At 45.2% G+C, this 19,274-nt stretch overlaps 1 protein-coding gene across 2 annotated transcripts in view; it reads left to right on the top strand.

Annotated features, from left to right (window-relative positions):
- The window catches only part of Plxnc1 (plexin C1), a 157,584-nt gene that overhangs the window by 37,032 nt on the left and 101,278 nt on the right, over positions 1–19,274 (top strand). For both annotated transcript variants that reach the window (XM_021175323.1, XM_029482386.1), the window contains exon 4: positions 2,459–2,559. In XM_021175323.1, coding sequence (XP_021030982.1) covers positions 2,459–2,559 — 101 coding nt within the window. The remainder of the gene's footprint in view (positions 1–2,458; positions 2,560–19,274) is intronic.

Raw genomic sequence — 19,274 nt, 5'->3', positions numbered from 1 at the left:
GGCTGTAGACCTGGTGCTGTGGGCTGTAGACCTTGTGCTGTGGGCTGTAGACCTTGTGCTGTGGGCTGAAGACCTGGTGCTGTGGGCTGTAGACTTTGTGCTGTGGGCTGAAGACCTTGTGCTGTGGGCTGAAGACCTGGTGCTGTGGGCTGTAGACCTTGTGCTGTGGGCTGAAGACCTGGTGCTGTGGGCTGTAGACCACTGTGAAAGCACCAATAGTTCATAGATCTTCACTTCCTAGAAAGTGAAGACTTCCAGTCCCTAATGACTTATAGCCTGAAGACCTTAGGGACAGTTTTCAAGGGGGTGGGTGTCAAAACGTGTCATCTCTATATTCTTCTCTTTAGTATAATTGCAAAAGGTTCTATTGCTTAGTCAACTGTGGTCATCCTAGAACCTAGCAGGCAGAGACAGGAGGATGACAAAAGAAAGCTTGGGCTAGATAGGGAGATCTTGTCTCCAGAAAAAGGCTGAAGCAAAATTCTGCTACTTGACTGTGATGGTGCAAGTGTGATCACCCAAGAGTCCAAATGCAAGGAAAGCCCTTCCTAGACTCTAGGAAGTTATTATTAATTTTAAAAAGCCATAGAAAAATCTATAAAGTGGTATTAATACGTGCCCACTAAAAATAATCATATGCAGATATATGTACTGATGAGAAATAGGTTCACAGTGTATTCATTAGAGAGCAGGTCTAATGTAATAATTATAGTATCTTATCTTTACATAGAGTTATATGGGTGCTTAAATATGTTAAATTTATAGACAGTATAATTTGAAGAGTGTTCTAGAGACTTGTATTCTCCTAAAGGTTCTTAGCAAGAGAACCTCCTTTGGTCCATTGTTATTAATTTCTCTACAGTACTACGGTGCTGGACAGATCCAAAGGCTCGCAAGTCTGTGCTAAGGAAACTTACTGTTCACGTTTGCTGGACCACAGCACCATTTTCTCCCATAACAGCAATAGCGAGTGCTTATGACACAAATTATTTAGTATGCTTCTGAGACTATGCTTGTAATAACCCTGTGAAGTCGGTTGTCCTAGTGCCGTCTTTACAGGCAAGGAAACAAGGTTAGAGAGATTACATGACACTTAATAAAATCCCTCAGAATTAGAAAGATGTTTTGTGAGTTATAAGGAAATAAATATCCATGTTCTTGTTAATTCCGGCTGCGCCTGTCGGCAGCGCAGAGGACCGAATCAGAGAGGGCGCAGTGATCCTGCATGAAGTCAACCTAGCATTGAAGGATCCTCCTCAGATATGCCTTGTTTTCACCACAAACTCCTTCTAGAATTCTCCACTTCTCTACTTATACTTCCCAGCATGCGCAGCTTCCCACGATAATGAGTTGTACAAGTTTTCTTACTATCTGCTATGTGACTTTTGCCTTCAGGAAATGTGCTAGGCACCACTCGGACACTCCAAACTTACCTCTGCCTCTGCTTACTTCCAGGATCAGCCCAGCACCATTGACTAACTAATGGAAAGTGGCAAAGAAATTATTTTAATCCCCACCCCGCCCCCTTTGTAGTACTGGGAATAGAACCCAGCACCTCGAGCTACACAAAGGCTTGACTACTAAACTACCCCATCAGTCCTGTCTCCTCTGGCTTCTTTCATTTGCAACACCAATGGAATGGGTGTGAGTCATCGAGCCAGGAGCTGAAGTGATGGCGATACCCTAATACCACTTCATTTCCACATCTCTTGCCGGACTCATGCTGATCATTCTGGGGCAGAGCCATCACGTATACCCAGATACTCATTTCCATAGCGCCACTGATTATACTGAATGTCCCTGTATGAAAACGAGGAGACCTGGCTCTGTGATCCCTATGGAAGTAATTATCCACAGATCAGAACCTGATTTTGGGAGGACTCACTTGAGAAGGCTCTAATAATATAGACTCCTAGGCTCCGCCCCCAGACCCGGGAAGTGTCTGGGCCGCAGAGGAGTCTGGGAATACAGTTCTCTCTTGGTATTTTTCTGGGGGTTGGATTCACAACGCCCTCGAAAATTTGCATATAACCTGTACATATCCTCCCATATACATTAAATTATCTTTAGATTAGTTATGATGCCTGATAGAATGCTTGCCTATAATGCAATACAATGTTAATAGATATAAATCACCCTACCGTATCACTTAGGGAATGAGAGGATTGAAATGCACTGTGCACGTATAGGCACAGTGTTGTTTTCAAATGTGTTTGATCTGCTCTTGGTTGAATTTTCGAGTTCAGGCATCACTGGGGTGAACAGGGATAGCCTTCGGTACTTTGAGAAGCTACCCACGCTAAACCATAACCTAGAACTCGAGACCTGCCATTGGATGCTACTGTGGAGACATTTAGGGCTCAAGTTGACAAATATACTCTTTGTGCTGTATGACCCTCCCCCCAGCCCCCAGTGTCACTTGTGATTCCATCTAATGGATGCCCTCCTCCTTTTTCAGGTGAGAAGAATTCCTGTTGCAAACTGCAGTAAACGGAAATCCTGTTCGGAGTGCTTAGCAGCGGCAGACCCCCACTGTGGCTGGTGCCTCCCGCTACAAAGGTATTTCCTGAATCTTTTCTCACCAGCTCACATTTTTTTCCAGAAAGTGTCATGCGGCCCAACACTTGTTGCCCTACTTTAATGATCCATTCCACGCTGTGGCGAAGCAGAGCTCTCCAGGACTGAAATGTACGATGTAACCATAATTCATTCTTAAAGATGGTTCTTGCCATGTCAGTATCAAGTCATTTGACCCAGGCTACACAGGGCCACCCGGTCTGGGACGTGACTTGAGACGGGAGAGGCTAGTGCAGGTGGGTTTGCTTTTTATTTCCTACCAAGTTAGCCAAGACTTCAGAGAGAGGCGAAAGGTTCGCCCTTGGAGACGATAAAAAGAATAGCAACGTTTGAAATTTTTCAAATGAATCCTCATCATGCCGTGTATTCTGCTCGCTCGGCGGAAGCCTTATTATTAATGGCATTGTCTTCTTGCACACCATATAGCCCTGGGCCTGATGTACAATCTCAGTCTCCAGGCAGAATCTGCCCAGCTTGGTCTTGAATTACGATGTACGTGACCCATCTAGGCTCAAGGGCGACTTGTAGCGGCTTCCTCTCCATGGCAGTTCTTAGCGTTGTAGCTGGGACCAGCCTGGTTGGATTCACTGTTGCTATGGTAACCCAGTACTCCAGCTCTGCTATAGAAGCAAGGAGGAAAGAGCCTTCACTGCAGCTCAGGCAGGAATGAGAGGGGGGAAAAAAACAAGCCACATAGCAGTGGCTGTCAGATTGGTGCTTTCTGTTTTTTAAAGGTGAACACAGATTAAAAATAAAAATAAAAAGAGCAGAGCAGGTAGGGAGAGGCAGAGGGCAGAGCTAAGGGACAGTGGGGGGAATGAAGGGCGATAGAGAAGTGAATTAGAGAGCTCCTGAGGGGGAATGGGGGGTAGGGAGCATGAATGGAGAGGGTGATTATGATGTAAGAGAGAGGCTTGGGAAACAAACTAAAAATATGGAGATGGAATGGATTAAGAGTTCTTCGTGGAGGAAGTCACAATCTTAGCTGCTGCAAGAGCTAGACCTGTGACTGCCCTCCTCTCTGCACCCTCTTGCGGGGGGGCTCCTTCCCTCAGAATCCCTGGCAGACAAAAGAAACAGGGCCAAGAAAATTCTCATGAATAATTGTAATTGGGGTAAGAGTCTTTTCTTCTTGTCACATGCCCAAGAGTAGACTTGAAGAAATTAACTGATCACAGCCAGTATTATATGGTTGCTGTAGGTTTGTTTGTTTTTTTTTTAAGATCCATTCCATTTATGTTGCATCTCTGTGTGTATTTGGAGAGCTCTGGACAGGAGTTCATTCATGGATGGTGGTGACAGTGGTGGTGTTTAAATAGCCGTGACTACTTGTTTAACAAGCTTCAGTCAGGAGTTGGTGGGAGATGCCCAAGTTGGTAATAGAATTTTGGAGTTGGTTGTATTTTGATGGTCCTTTCAGAAGCCTTAATAGTACGAGCAGGGGGCAGGGGTAGTGCCGGCTGGAAAGAGATGTTCAAGAGCTGAGCGCTGAAGTACGGGAGCACTCAAGTACTAGAGCACTCAAGTACTATGATGTTTAGAAACAGAAGGGGTGGGGAAAACACGAGGAAGGATCAGAAAGGGAAGAGACAGCGTTTAAGGAAGGAGTGTGTTGCCAGGCAAGGGAAAGGGGGAAGAGTGCAGCGTACTGTGCCAGCTCCTGCCAAGGAGGTCAAAGGAAAACAGATCCGTTGGACGTAGGACAGGGCGATCGATGACTGTGACAGAGGCCTTTGCTTGGAAGGGTGCTGGAGCTACAAAAAGACAATGAGCAGTGAGTGGAGCAGCTCCTTGGGGGGTGTTATGGGGAACGGTAGAGGAGATATGTCGCCGATTCTGAGGCAAAACGTAGACTCCAGACAGGTTAGGATTCTAAAGTTTATTTGTTTTCATTACATTTTAATTGGGAGTGGGATAGTGCACGTTCCATAGTGTGTGTGGAGGTCAGAGGACTGCTCATGGGAGTTGCTCTCTTCTACCAGATGGACCCCAGGGACCAAACTCAGGTTGTCAAGCTTGACAGGTAAAAAGCACCTGTCACGCCATCTCACCAATCTAACTTTTGTTTTGTCTTTGTTTTAATATACATAGAATAATGGTGTCTGGGGCTGGAGAGGTGATGGCTCAGCCCGTCTGTAAAGTGCCTGCTCTGAATGCATGAGGCTCTGAGTTTGTATCTGCAGCACCTTCTGAAAATGGTCAGCCTTACTAGCGTGTGTCAGTAATCCTAGTGCTGGAGAAGCGGAGACAGGAGGATCCCCGGAAGTCCACTGGTCAGATAGTCCAGTCAAAGTGATGAGCTCTAAGTTCAATGAGAGCCCACACCCTCCCGTAAGCGAGCGCGAACAGGCGCGCGCATGCGCACACTCACACTCCACCTACCAGCTTTTTGTGTGTTGTTGGGGAAAATTTCAGTAGGAAGGAGAGGGGTCGGGGGAAGGAGGGTGAATATTGTGGTATGTTGTCTTTCAGCAGGTGACAGAAAATATGACCTAATCACATCAAAGGGGAGGGTAGCCTCAGTCCAGGATGGGAGGGAAGCAGTAGTCTGGACCACAGAGCTCGTAGAGATAGATCAGACCTCAGGGTCTGTTCATATTGCTCGGAACCTTCTTTGTGACCTTAGACCAGCAGGAGCCAGGTGTCTGTGCGAGCCTGGGGAGAGGGAGCCGTGGAAATCTGAGGAAGGGGAGCGGGAAGCACGCAGGAGCTCAGGTAAAGAACACACACACAAAGAAAATAGAGTATGGTTGCCGGGCAGTATTGGGGTGCACCTGAGGCCGATGATCTTGCCTTTGAAACAGAAAGCATGGGTTTGCTTTGCTCATGTAGTCTAGCTCCAGTCCCATCATGGGAAAAAGTACGGAGGATAGACTTCAGTTTAGCTAGAGTTTGGGGATAAGTACATCAGGGTGGGGCTATGGGATGACATTGATGTCACCTGTGTGCGGTGAAGGGAAGTAGGGACACACTGTGGATGGGAGACATGAGAGGGGGGGGAAAACACCATCTGGACTGTGTGTGGGTCAACGCTGAGGCGATACAGGTGTGGAGATACCGGGACTGGTAAGGTCTGCAGGACTGTTGTGTCATGGCAGCGAGGGTAAAGAACAAGATTCCTGTGTGAGAAACAGGGACCTCTGTGTGTCAGTCGAAGCCATCAGGAACAAGGATGGGTTCAATGTTGAAGAGTAAAGGACAAATTAGTCAAGACCTAAAACTAACTAGTAAGGTGGGTGAGTGTTGGTCCTGTAGATGGTTGCGTAAGGAGTCAGGATGGTATCTATTGCAAACATGAACTTGAACTCTGGGATATGGTCAGAAAGAGAGGAATTATGTGGAGGAGGGCGTCAGGCCCAGCTGGGCCACCTCTAGTAAGTTAAAGGAAGCAGCCAGCCCTCTAGAACAGTGGTCCTCAACCTTCCTAACACTGAGACCCTTTAATGCAGTTTCTTGTTGTGGTAACCCCCAACCATAAAATTATTTTTGCTGCTATTTCTTTTTTTGGTGTGTGTGTGTGTGTGTGTGTGTTTTTTTTTTTTTTTTTTTTTTGAGACAGGGTTTCTCTGTATAGCCCTGGCTGTCCTGGAACTCACTTTGTAGACCAGGCTGGCCTCAAACTCAGAAATCCACCTGCCTCTGCCTCCCAAGTCCTGGGATTAAAGGTGTGTGCCACCACGCCCGGCTTTCGTTGCTATTTCTTAACTGTAACTTTGCTGTGCGGTTTGCTATTGTTATGAATCATGACGTAAATCTCTGTGATTTCCTGGTGGTCTTAGGTCACCCCTGTGAATGGATTTTTCAACCCTAGAGAGGTTATGAACCACGGGTTGAGAACTGTCGCTTTAGAGGGACATGGGGAAGCTGTGTCCCCTGGGGGAACAGTGAGCCAGAAGGGAGTTGTTAGAGAATTGAGTGAGCACAGCAAGCCATTCTTAACAGCACGCTGTAAGGTCTCTCTCCAGTTTCCCCTGTTCATTATCTCGCTCCCCCAACCCTTGCTGTACACTTTCCAGTTGGAATGATCCTGTAAAAAAAATCCCCACTAGACGGTGTCCTCCCTAAATTCATTGCTCCCAGTTTCTCCTCTCTCAAATTCAGCCTGATCTCCTGCTTGCAGACAAGGCATTCTGGGGTTTGCAGCTCCGACCTCTCTCATGACTCCCTCTCCTTGGTCTCACTGATTGTCTTTCTGATTCAAGAATATTCCTGCCCAGGGCCTTTACCTTGAATTTAAAAGTTCTCCATTTTAGCACACTCTTCCCTTCATGAGCTCTTTATCTGCTATCCTAGAACATATATCTATGTCCACTTAACTACCCAACATCAGAGAAGCCACCCCTACCCACTCTTGTGTTACTGTTTTGTTTCCTTTGTGGTCCTTCATCCTGACTTTATTTTCTACCTCTCCCTTTACGCTGTCATATACGGTGTGTTCCAAAAACATATTGAGTGAGGTAAGCCGAGTGACTGGCAGGCAATACCAGTGGCTTTATATATCAGCAAACATAGAGGGGTCACGGTTGTCGGTCCTTGGTAGCCACATCCCCTCACTTGGCTCCCAGTTGGCTCCGTTCTGGCCTAAGATAAAATGAAACTAAGCTTCAGATCTGTGACTCATATTAAACTCTCGGTACCATTCAAAATTAGGAATTCTAAAGGGGATGTTTTGGTGTGGTGGTGAAGCATCCCACTGTGTTTATTTTAAATGTCACAGATTTATTTAGAAAAATAATTTCTTCTCTGTCTTGAGAAGGTTGAACCTTCTTGTATACATGTCTTGAAAGTAGATTTGGGTATGGTGGGGGGCCAAGAAAATGATAATTAATTTCTTTTTTTTTTTTTGGTGTTAAGAATAGTCACCCAGTATAATAAGCAGATAAAAAAAAAAACCAATTAAGTAAACACTGAGGTCTAGTATTTTATTGTGGGAACCTCAGGTTCAACCTGTGCTGCAGTTGTCTGTGGGTGGGTGGAAAGGGAATTTTTTTCCAAGCTGAATATATTGGAGTTGGAAGCAGTTTCTCAGCTTCTCCCGTATTTCGAAGCCCAGCACATGTGTTCAGTTGTGGATTTCCACAGAACTGGCAATCCCGAGCTGATGAGCCGACAAGGTTCCAAGAGTTCATTTGCAAGTTTGCTTGGCTCACACGGGTGCCTTTCCCACAGAAACAATGTCACCAATTGAGGGTGGATTCCCAAGCCAGCCCACAAAATCCATTTCCTCTTAATTTCAACAAACATTTGTTGAATACCTACCAAGAGCCCCCATGTGGGAAGTGATATGGCTATGTGCTGTTCAGAAAACTCAGATGTCCTTCTTGGCTGTAAGGGATTAACACGCAAGCTAGGAGGGCAGACTGGTCTGTGCCAGTGATCATTCATTCAGCCATCCATCTGACTATTGACATGTATGAGGTACCCACGTGTTATAAGCCTGACATCCCATTCAGAGGCACAGTTCCCATCTGAATGGCTTCTATAGTCTAATGATGGATAAGCATCAGTAGATTCTGCGTTTCTTTTGTTTGTTTGTTTGTTTTGTTTGTTTGTTTGTTTGATTTGGTTTGGTTTTTTTTGATACAGGGTTTCTCTGTATAGCCCTGGCTGTCCTGGAACTCACTTTGTAGACCAGGCTGGCCTCGAACTCAGAAATCGACCTGCCTCTGCCTCCCAAGTGTTGGGATTAAATGCGTGCATCAGCACTGCCCGGCAGATTCTGTTTCAATGATTCTACCTAATGAGCAACTGCCTGATCCTTAGAAGTCTAACAAGCAGGTATTTCTCTACATTTATTATTCTCACTCATGGATGTGCTTGTCAGCTGTGGGAGGAGGAAGAGGTTTGAGTCGTGTTATCAGTGAAACTCAGGTCTCTTTCACGTGTCTGTCATTGTGTACCTACTCTTAAGTCAGAGAGCAGATGTAGAAGACGTCGAACTAAGTTACATGATGCACTCAAAGCTTCTGCGCCCATCATGATTATGGATATTCCACTGCTAACGCAAGCTCCACAGCCAAGCTCGACATTAGTAGGGTAAGGAAATAGACCATTCTCTTCCGTGCAGTCAGATGTATCATAACATGGCACGGCAAACAGCAGTAGAGATGAATCATTCTGGTACAGGAAGGCTTGGGGACTTGGGAATGTGCATCTTGTCTCTCTGGAATAAAGGAGATGAATAGGATAAGGGGCTATAAGGATAGACACAGAAGATGTAGGGTTCCATGGAGACACAGATGGGGCATCTAACTCCCATGTGAAAGGTTGGGGGAAGCTTCCTGAATGTAGGTGTGGATGCGCGTATGGCATGTTTGGGGGGTGGGGATAAGAGGACATGGCCAACAGGGCAGATGAGTCATTTAGATTTTGTTAGAAGAATCTTGAGGAGACTGAGCAACTGAGCATACAATCTGGAGCAAGATGGACTTGGGTCATCACTGGGAGCTGGCAGACTGGTCAGCAGGTGGTTATAGAAACTGGGGCTGGGTTAGCGCAGTAGTAGGTGGAAGCAGGTACAATGGAGAGCTGTTTGGAAGCCAACACTGATGGGACTTGGTGATTAATTGAATTCCCCCTTGAGCATGGCACACTAAAAATAGAAATAAAATAGAAGATGAAGATGGCCACTATGGAAGATGTATTCTTTCTCCCTTGACCCAACATCGCACAAAGAAAAGACCTGACACTCAAAGAAGCTAGATTCTCCCTGTGGCCCAGGCACTGGGGTCTAAGGAGGGCACCCGGGGCAGGTGAGGAGGACTTCTGAGAGATGGCAGAGGGGTGCATATTCTAACTCTTACCAGCATACATGTGCAGACATCTGACTTGGGGGACCAGACAGACAGATGTGTCCTTCACTGAGCAGGGTGTAGGAGGGGCTATCTACTTGGGGTGAGTGGCAAACAGCATCGACTGCCATACTGGCACACTGAAGGGCACAGCAGGGTAGGAAGAAATAAAGTCCCTAAGGATGACTCCTATGGGCTGGGATCTGGCCTTTGTATGAGTAGCCTGTTTCTCTTCTACGCCAAAGCAGGTTTGATGGTGGTACCCATGTCTGGGACTGCTGAGAGGATGAAATCAGATAACATCCATGAAACTGCAGGCAGGAGCTTGCTCCTAGGAAGTGCTATAGTGGATGTCAGTGGGGAGGCAGGGTCACCCTCAGCTTCAGTGGGAAGGTAGCCTGAAACTGGGCCTGGAAGCATGGTGTCAATTTTTCTCTGAGGGCAGAGGGTATGGGAGATTCTACAAGCTGAAGAAGAGCTGAGCCGGAGGTCAGTTTAGGGAGTGGCAGGTTGGATTTTTTTTTTTTTTTTTTTTTTTTTTTTTGTCTCTAGGATACTGGTTAGGAAGGAAGGAAGGGATAAAGGTGCTGGGTAGAATGAGGAAGTGAAAGCTCTGAGTTTAGATTTAATTAGTATGTGCTGCGAGCTCATTAAAGAGCTTGAAGCACAGGACTGTATCTTTGAAAGATTTATGTCTTGCAAAGATTATCGCGATGGCAGTCGAGAGGATGAATTGTATCAAGTCGGGCAGCAACTATACTTAACTCCTGCAATTTGTAGAGTGAGTGTATCTTGTATCTCTTCCTGGGTCATCTGCTCGGTGGCTATTTCTTGGGCCCAGTCATACATAACAATGGAACCTAGACTGGCTCCTTCTCAGAAAATGGGCCATGCAGGAACAGCCATTCACACTAGTTCCTTAATAGTCTCCATGCACAGGGTAGAGACAGTGCCCCCAACATGCTAATTACAGGGTATCTGGATGCCCTCTTGATTATTTGTATAAATTTAACCTCCTCCTATATTCTTCTGCACATTTTCCCCGCTGTGGCAACAGTTGGAAGATATTCAGGCAACCCCTAGAAGCTGTTTCGAAATCTTCATCCACTGTTGGGCTGTACTGCATGTGGGATTCTGAAACATGATTTCTTAACTCAGTCTAGCAGCAAGCACCCCATGGTCCAGCTCCTGTCTGTCCACTGACAGACTGGCAGGAGCAGAGAAGGGAAACTTTGTCAACAGCTGACTGGGAGCACTTTCTAGAGCCCAGCTTGCTCTCCTCTCTTGAGGACTCTCATCTCCCTAAGAGGCATTTCTTCAAGAACTCTGGTTTAATTGGTAGCCCTAGGGAACCCTGCCCACCACCCTGTGCAATGACAGTCCATGGGGCACAGTACCCATGGCCATGCTCTTCCCAAGCCCCAATGAATGATCTCTGTTGCAGATGCTGAGCCCGCAGCATCCTGCTAGCCAAAGCCAGCCAAGTGAGCTTTCTCAGAGAGTCTTCCTTGACCACAGAACTCCATGCAACTCCACCCTGTGCCTCCTGCTCATTCTTCCTGACACCCTAAGCAGTCAGCCTGCTTTTTAGAGTAGAAGACAGGTGTGGGCTCTAAGGAATACTTGGTGGCTTCAGAGAACATGAATTGTTTTTCCCCCCTGCAGTGCTGGAGGTAAGGACTCTGAAGTGGGTTTCACTGGACCATAATAGAGGTGGACGGAGCTTCTCCTTGATCTTGTAGAAACACCCCCATTCATTCCCCTTTCTAGCTTCTCGAGGCACCTCACATTCCTCCTCAGCTGCCCCTTCCTGCCCTTTCAAATCTAACGATGCAGCGTCTCTAGACTCTGCTGGTTCTGAACTCCTCTCTCTGATCTTTGTGCTTACATTGGGCTGCAGAATAATTTCAACCCCCACCTTAAGATCCTTAATTTGCCCAATTTTGCAGAGTGTCCACCATGAAGGTGACATCATAGTCATGAGTACTAGGTTGTGGACATCTTTAGAAGCCATTCTTTACCAGTCTCAGATTATACCTACCTGGGTTTATGTCCAGTTCCCAAGCCACTCCATTGTCTACCACTGTAGGGAAAAGGCAAAGAGACAGGAAGGAGATGGTGTCCCTCAGAGAGGACAAAGCTGGAGGAGCAAGGGCCCGAGTGGACATTACATAATAACCTGTGGACTGAGAAAGAGAACAGAACTCAGGGCCCTCTCCAGTTGCAGAAACTACTCTACACATTCGTCCAACAGACACTGAACACCTACTATGCGTCCTATGTTCTCAGCTCTAGGATTTTTCGGTGCTCTCATTAAGTTACCCAGAGTCTCATGCAAGTCTTTTGAGTAAGGGATTTTAGTTTCTCGGAGTTACCATAACGGAAGTTACCACAAAGTTGGTGGCACTTCTGCAAGACAGACATTTGAACCCAAGGTGTCATGTGGCCACATATCCTTTGAGGCTCTAGTGCAAGATCTGCCCTCTTGTGTCCCATGGTGGTTCCTGTGGCTCCTTGGCGCTATCTCCTGTGATCACCTTCCTTGTATGCATCCAAACCTCTCTCTCCTTCCTCCTAGCAAGATACCAGTCAGTGCAGACTTTAAGCCCAGGATAATCCCAACTTGAGGTAATTAGTTAATCCTTAACTAATTACCCCTTCAATGACTGTATCCAAGGAGGGTAGCATTCTGAGGGTCTGGGTGGGCATGTCATCAGGGGGAAGAGACCAGTCTCAAAATCTGCAGGGAAGCTGCATAGGGGAAGGCAAGCAGGACTAAATAAACTTGAGAAAGGGAAAGAGGGACACTGAGTAGGAGTGGGGAAAGCTGGCAGTTTTAAATTGTGGGTCCTGGAAGGCCACTGTAATATTTAGCAGAATGGCCAGCAAGAAGACACTTGGAGACAGAAGATCATTACATATCTACCTTCCTTCTTTCCTTCTTTGGAGCTGAGGATATGTCCTCCCATGTGTAGATCTCAGGCTTGAAGCCTGTGCAGTGACACTTCTTTATGGTCCAGTGCAACTCTAATGACAGTGATAATGATAATGATGAGATTTGGGGCGGCCCCTCCTTCTTGTGTGAGGACCCCATTGTGCCAACTAATTGTATAGAAGCAAGTAGGGCAACTGTCTGTGGGGTGGAAGCAGTGGGGAGCAGAGAGGAATCTGCTGTTCTGGCCTGGGGGCCTTCCTGAATGACCCTGACACAGCCTGAACCTGGGCATCTGGGTTACTGTGGATGCTGGAAGGGACTCAGGAGACCTTCCCACACTAGAATGGGGTCTTGGGCCAAGCTGAGTCTCCTGGGTTCTTTATTCCCTTAATAGTTGCTGGAAGATCCATGGACTAAGCCTACTGCATTGGCTGGTTTTATATTTCAACTTGATACAAGTTAGAGTCATCAGAGAGGAAGGAACTTCAGTTAAGGAAATGCCTCCTTGAGATCCAGCTGTAAGGCATTTTCTCAATTAGTGATCAGTGGGGGAGGACCCAGCTCATGATGGGTGGTGCCATCCCTGGGCTGGTGGTCCTAGGTTCTATAAGAAAGCAGGTTGAGCAAGCCAGGGAAAGCAAGCCAGTAAGTACTACCCTCCATGGCCTCTGTATCAGTTCCTGCCTCCAGGTTACAGTCCAGCTTGAGTTTCTATCTTGGCTTCCTCTAATGATAGACTATGATCTGGAAGTGCAAACCAAATAAGTCCTTTCCTCCCCAACTTGCTTTTGGGTCGTAGTGTTTCGCCATAGCGATAGAAACGAAGATACCCACTTGCCATAGAAGAAAAAGAAGCCCACGACTGTTGAGGGGCACAGCTCCACTATTGGCCCCACAGGCAGTTGGCAGTTTTCTGTACCTTGTACATAAGCCAGTTTGGTTTGTTTGGTAAAAGTTGGCAACAAGGAACTCAGGCCTCAGCATTTCAACTCCCGTACTTATCTGCACCATCTCTTTAAGTGATGCTCTAACTTCCAACAAGTCCCATTAAGAGCACCCCTTCTAGTAAATACATGTTTTAATGGAATAGAAGTTGGGTTTTTTTTCCCCTAATGACCTATCTGTGGCAGGGCACTTTCATAAGAATATATTGATCGGCTTTTTAAAAATTCCTCAAATGTTTCCACTTGTCTCTGTGACCTCGTGTTTGTCCTGTTCTCAGCAGCTCCTCCACATCTGAACACAGTGTTCAGATCTGCATTCTGAGCCCTGCCTGCCAGTCTTTGGTTTTGCTCTCGTACCATCTTGAAATGCTAGGCTGTTTGCATTCTGCTATTTGGAGTGTGTGCTGTTTCTGATAGTTGAGATAGGAGTTGATATGAACCTCAGAGGAAGGGCTAATAGTATTGCCCCCACCCAGTCATTGCTAGGGAAATGGGCCCTCAACACCTCTATAGTTCTTCCTAATGACATAGGGGGTGTCTAAGGTAGAGGTAGAAGCCAGACCATCCTGGGCCAAGAGGCATCACTTTCTCACTTCTGTCTCCATGCTGCCTAGTTTTTCTAAACACCTCCTCAACATTCTTCCATGTAAGGTCTATACTGGAATTGAAAAGTGAGAACTTTTGGTACACCGCACTTGTCACTTGATGAAGAACTGCATAGAGTGAAGGCCACACATCCCTTTTGTTTGAGTGTTTCGGTCTGCAAATGTGTTTTATGTGGGCTAAACAGCTCTAAGTTTCAAGACAAAGACTGACTTTCCACCATGCCAGTTAACAGACCGACCTAATGAACAAAAATCAATAAAATGACTTAGGCAGGTATCTGGAAGACATGGAGAAGAATTTAGTCCCTTTAAACTTTAATTCTCATCCTAATTCAGATAAACTTTGCTGAACACCAGTAATGGACCAGACCCTTTTCTAGATTCTGGGGGAAACAAAGATGAACAAGGCTGTGTGCCCTGGAGAATAAAAAATTAGTGTGGGGAGGAGACAGTCAATAAATACTCTTAATAGCTGCTGTTTGAGACACAAGGAGAGACCCAAACCCTTTTTTCCTGGGAGATGGAAGAGCTGTAAAAGTCTTGGAAGAAGCCTTGGGCTGTGCATGCCTTTGTATGTAGGAACACATTCTAGATAGTGAACCAATATAGAAAAGGCTATGTGAATGGACATCTGGTCAACCTTATTACTAAGACCTATCTAGTCATTAGCATTTTGTATTTGTTTAAGGTACAAGTTTTCTGACTCTGCCATGGACATTATTGCTGTCTTAGATACTGCTCTATTGCTGTAAAGAGACACTAAGACCAAGGCAACTGTTAAAAGAAAGCATTTAATTGGAAGTTTACTTACAATTTTAGGTGGTTAGACCATGATCATTATGGCAGGACACAGACAGGCATGGTGCTGGAGCAGTAGCTGAGACCTTCACATCCTGATCCCACAGGCAGCAGGCAGGAACAGTCAGACAGATTGGGTCTGGTGTGGGCTTTTGAAACCTCAAAGCTTACCCCCCAGTGACACACCTGCTCCAACAAGGCCACACCTCTTAATCCTTCCCAAACAGTTCCACTAAGGAGCATTTAAACATAGGAGCCAATGGGAGCCATTCCCACTAAAACCATCACAGTTTCCCAGGCAAAACTGATGGGAATTGCTTCCGAATGTGTGTGTGTGTGTGTGTGGAATTTCTAGACCCTTAAGATAACACTCTGCAAGGGTTCAGAGTTGGCATGTCATTCATCCTTGCCTTGGTAAGTCACAAAGCACAGTGACATGCATCATTGAGGCCCCAGAAGGCTTGTATAGCAGGGGACCTATTTAATTTCATGTGACTTCTATTTCCCAAACTTCTTGGCATGAACCCTATCATCTCACTTTGAAAATCTAGTATAACCCATATTTTCCTTAATGGATATGTCCTGGGGAAACCAAGTGTCACTTGGGTACTTAGGATGTTCCTACTAGGGAAGACTATAAACATTTTGGAGACAGTAGAGAGAATGTGAGGGCTGTTGACAGACACCATGCTATCTACTCTCCCTGTACCTTAGTATCCTTTCGTTTGTCATGGAGGTGGTAACAATGATAACCTGTTTCATGACGATTAATGAGTTCTTCCCACTGGTCATAGAAATAGTGGGAGAGCCATAGCAACGGGAGGGTGTTATGTGGTGAATGCCTCCACATAAAGCCTGTATTGGAAACAGTCCCTTAGCATAACAGTGTTGGGAGGCGGGAGGTTCATACATATTTAGGTCTACACTCATGAATGGCCCAATGCCAGTTATAAAAGAGACTCAGGCTGCAATTCTGATTTCTTACTATTTCGTGCACATACACCTTCTCCTGCATTGCTGCCTTCTGCCATAGAATGATGTAGCAAGATGGCTGTAGCTGGATGCAAGAAACTGACCTTGGACCTCCTATGGGCCCTTGGAGTTGAGAAATAAATAAATAAATAAATAAATAAATAAATAAATAAATAAATAAATAAATAAATAAATAAATTTCCTACTCATGACATTCTGTCACAGGGGCACCAAACAACGGTGTAAGGAAAAGGGCCCCTTGGTGACCTGTTGTATTGTCTACTGCAGTGTCGACATGGAACAGTGGATGCAAAAATGGTCTTGGAAAGCCATACTGCCTGATGCACTATCTCAATCCCTCTGTATACTAACAGCACCTTAGGAAAGCAATGCGGACTCTTGTAAAAGCTGTTCCCCCTATCTGTTAATCTGGGACAATCATGGTAACTACTTCTTAGTTTAGTTTAGTTTAGTTTAGTTTAGTTTAGTTTTGTGTGGAATAAATGAGTCAAGTCATGTGAAAAGACATTGCATGGCATACAAGACATTTTTGCCTTTTCTAAAAAAAAAAAAGTAGTCTATATTTCTGTGTTATTAGCATCATTCTCTCACGTAGACTGACTTGCAGACCCAGTGATGTGATGAAGAGCCAGTTGTTTTTTTTTTTTTTTTCAGCTTCCTTAGCAAGTTATTTTGGTCTTGTATTTTGGCATCCTTCCCCCCACCCCCCACCCCACCCTCCCTGCTCCTGACTCTAGGAGCCTTTAATTCATAGTTTGGTTGGTCACAGGGACTTCCTGTTCTCTTTCATTTAATGGAGTCTGACTCCTTCATCTTGTGGACTGGCAACTGTAATGAATGTCACCCGACTCTTGAGACCACCTGGTCCCTCCTTTGTGTGCTGTACCTTTCCTAAAGATGTACACCCCTGTTGCAAATCACTTAGCAAAGGACCTTGGGATGCTCTTGGAGCAAACCATCCCCCTCTTGAGGATGCAGTTGCCCATGTGAGAGGAGCGGAGCTGGGTTGCTGGTTTGTTAAAAGTTTTCTGATACCTTATCAGTATAGGATCTTGGGGACAGGTCACACTCACCCCACGTTCAAGCCAATTACCTGATATTTAGTTATCGGATTCCTTCAGGGACTGTCTGCTCTTGGTGAACAATTAGATTAGAGGATGCTGATGAAATTCTGGTGGCAGGAAGTGGGAGTTACATTTCTGAGCTCAGAGTTTCTATTTCAAGGTTGAGTAAGTGGTAAATTTTTACTGAGGGATTCTAGCCTAATAGAGTCAGATTCTCAAGGTCTGTCCCCGCACCCACCCTGGCGCGGTATGTGGATGGACACTTCAACCTGCCTGGAAAACTTCAGGTTTCAGGTTTTCGTAAGCGGGCCTCCCTGTCCTTCATGTTGGCATGAAAACAATTAATAATTTAAGCCAGGCCCATTTTAAAAAATAGAAATGCTATACAAATACAATAATGATAAATTTAAAAGTCGATCCAGTTGGGCACCATTCCCAGACTACCAACTGAGCAGACACACAAATAAGTAAGGAAGAGGAAAAACTGCTATATAATGCAAATGGCTGCCATCTCCTTGTTTTCTGCTGTTCTTTTATTGCAGATATATAATATCAAGGCTACATTATGGGTAAATAGGTTTTGTGGCCTAACCCAGAAAACCTAATCACAGCTTATAATATTATTTCTATGAAGGAAATATATTTTATATTATAAACAGATGGTTGGCAAGCAGTATTTGGAGCACAATCAGTTTGTAAGGCTGGGTCCACCGGGGATTTTAACCTTTAGCAGAACTGGATGCTTGGATGTTGAATCCACAAGGCATCTTAGAGGACCCTGGTGAAGTGATTCTCTCCAGAATCTTCACCGAGATTTTCATCTTAAAAACTGCCTCCCCCCTCTTTGTTCTTTGGTTACCTGAGACCCACTTTCCGGTCTTGGCTCAGCCTAGCCACACTTTCTAAATTCTGTTGAGACCCCAGGAAACTGGGAGGTACTCTGAGAGGCCTTATCCCGTACACCTTATAAAATGGAGGCCAGGGTCCTAGGAGGCTGTCAGTGAGAGATCCTGTGTGCCTCTGAACCTAGGACATGCTAGAAGAGTGGTTCTCAACCTGTGGGTCTCGACCCCTTCACAGGGCGAGTGACCCTTTCAAACACACATGTTTACACTAGAATTCATAACAGTAGCAAAATTAAAGTTAGGAATTAGCAACAAAAATAAGGTTAAGGTTGGGGTTGTCTCAACATGAGGAGTTGCATTAAGGGGTTGCAGGATCAAAAAGGTTGAGAGCCATTACAACGGAAAGAGAACTAATGGGAAATCACTCAGATAAGTACCCAGCACAAGTGCTGTTGCTGCCATGTTTGGGTTGTGGAGGTTTTTCAGGTATATGATGTGCTAGACAGATTTCTACTGACTTGGGAAGCAAACTCACCACATGGGAGTAGTTTCTGAGTGTCAGAGAGTGAGCTTAGCAGTGTCCGGAAGCTCCATTGGCCACTTGAGGCTGAGTAGCTTGGAACATGTTTTCTGGGTTGCAGATGGGTAGGGGGATCCATTTTCTTATATATTCAAGTGGCTGTATTAAAGTCTATTATTATTTTAAACAAATTGAGTCTATAACACATTTCTAGTAAGCCGAGAAGAGGCTTCTTAAATAGTTGCATGCACTAATTGTTACCACATAAAGAGTTTTCACCTAAGGAAAGCTTGTTTTTTTTTTTTTTAATTTAAATTAACTTTTGTTTTTCCTTCAGGAAATTTTTTTTTCTTTGCAGTTGGACAGTTTTATGTTCTAATTTTCAAGTAGATTTGTATCTACTTATTGACTTTATCACGTAGGCATGAGATCTAACTAGGAATAGGAACAAAATAAAATAAAACAGTGACTTAGTCAGAGTTTTCTAGAGGAACCAACACACACACAGATGTATGTATGTATGTATTTATGTATGTATGTATGTATGTATGAAATCAGCTTCATTGAAATAGTACAACTGCTATCTCATACCTGAGAACCTGGTAATTGCTTGGTCCTTGAGGCTGTGTCCCTCAGCAGTTAGAGTAATCCCAGAATGACAATCTCACCGTGGGGAAGCTGAGAACCCAGTAGTTACCAAGTCTACAAGTCTGGGTACGCCAACAATCTTTATCTCCTGCCAAAAACTTGGAGTGTTTCTGGAGAGCCGCTAGTCCCCAGTCAACAAGAGCAGCCTGGAAACACCGGCTCTGACTCTAATGTCAATGAAGGAACCAGCAGCGGCAGAGGCAGGTGAATTAATTAAAGCGGCAAGATGGAGGACCAAGTGAGCAAAATATCCATTTTAATTTGGGCTGCTACCAGGAGGTGCCATCCTCTTTCGGAGTGGCTCTTCTCAGATCAAGCAGGGCAGTCAGGGCTGTCCTCCGGTGAGGCTTTTTACTCAGGTGATTCTAAATTGTGACAAGTTGCCATTAGGGCCAACCAGCACAGGTAGGGATTGAGATCTTTTGGCTTTCAGATTGATTCTATTGTGATTTAAATATGTCCCTCAACAGAGGAATGGATACAGAAATTATGGTACATTTACACAATGGAGTACTACTCAGCTATTAAAAAGAATGAATTTATGAAATTCCTAG

This window comes from Mus caroli, chromosome 10 (genome assembly GCF_900094665.2).
Source record: "Mus caroli chromosome 10, CAROLI_EIJ_v1.1, whole genome shotgun sequence".
NCBI classification, from domain to species: Eukaryota; Metazoa; Chordata; class Mammalia; order Rodentia; family Muridae; genus Mus; species Mus caroli.
Note: the sequence above shows the minus strand (reverse complement) of the source record. Positions and strands in the feature narration are given on the sequence as shown.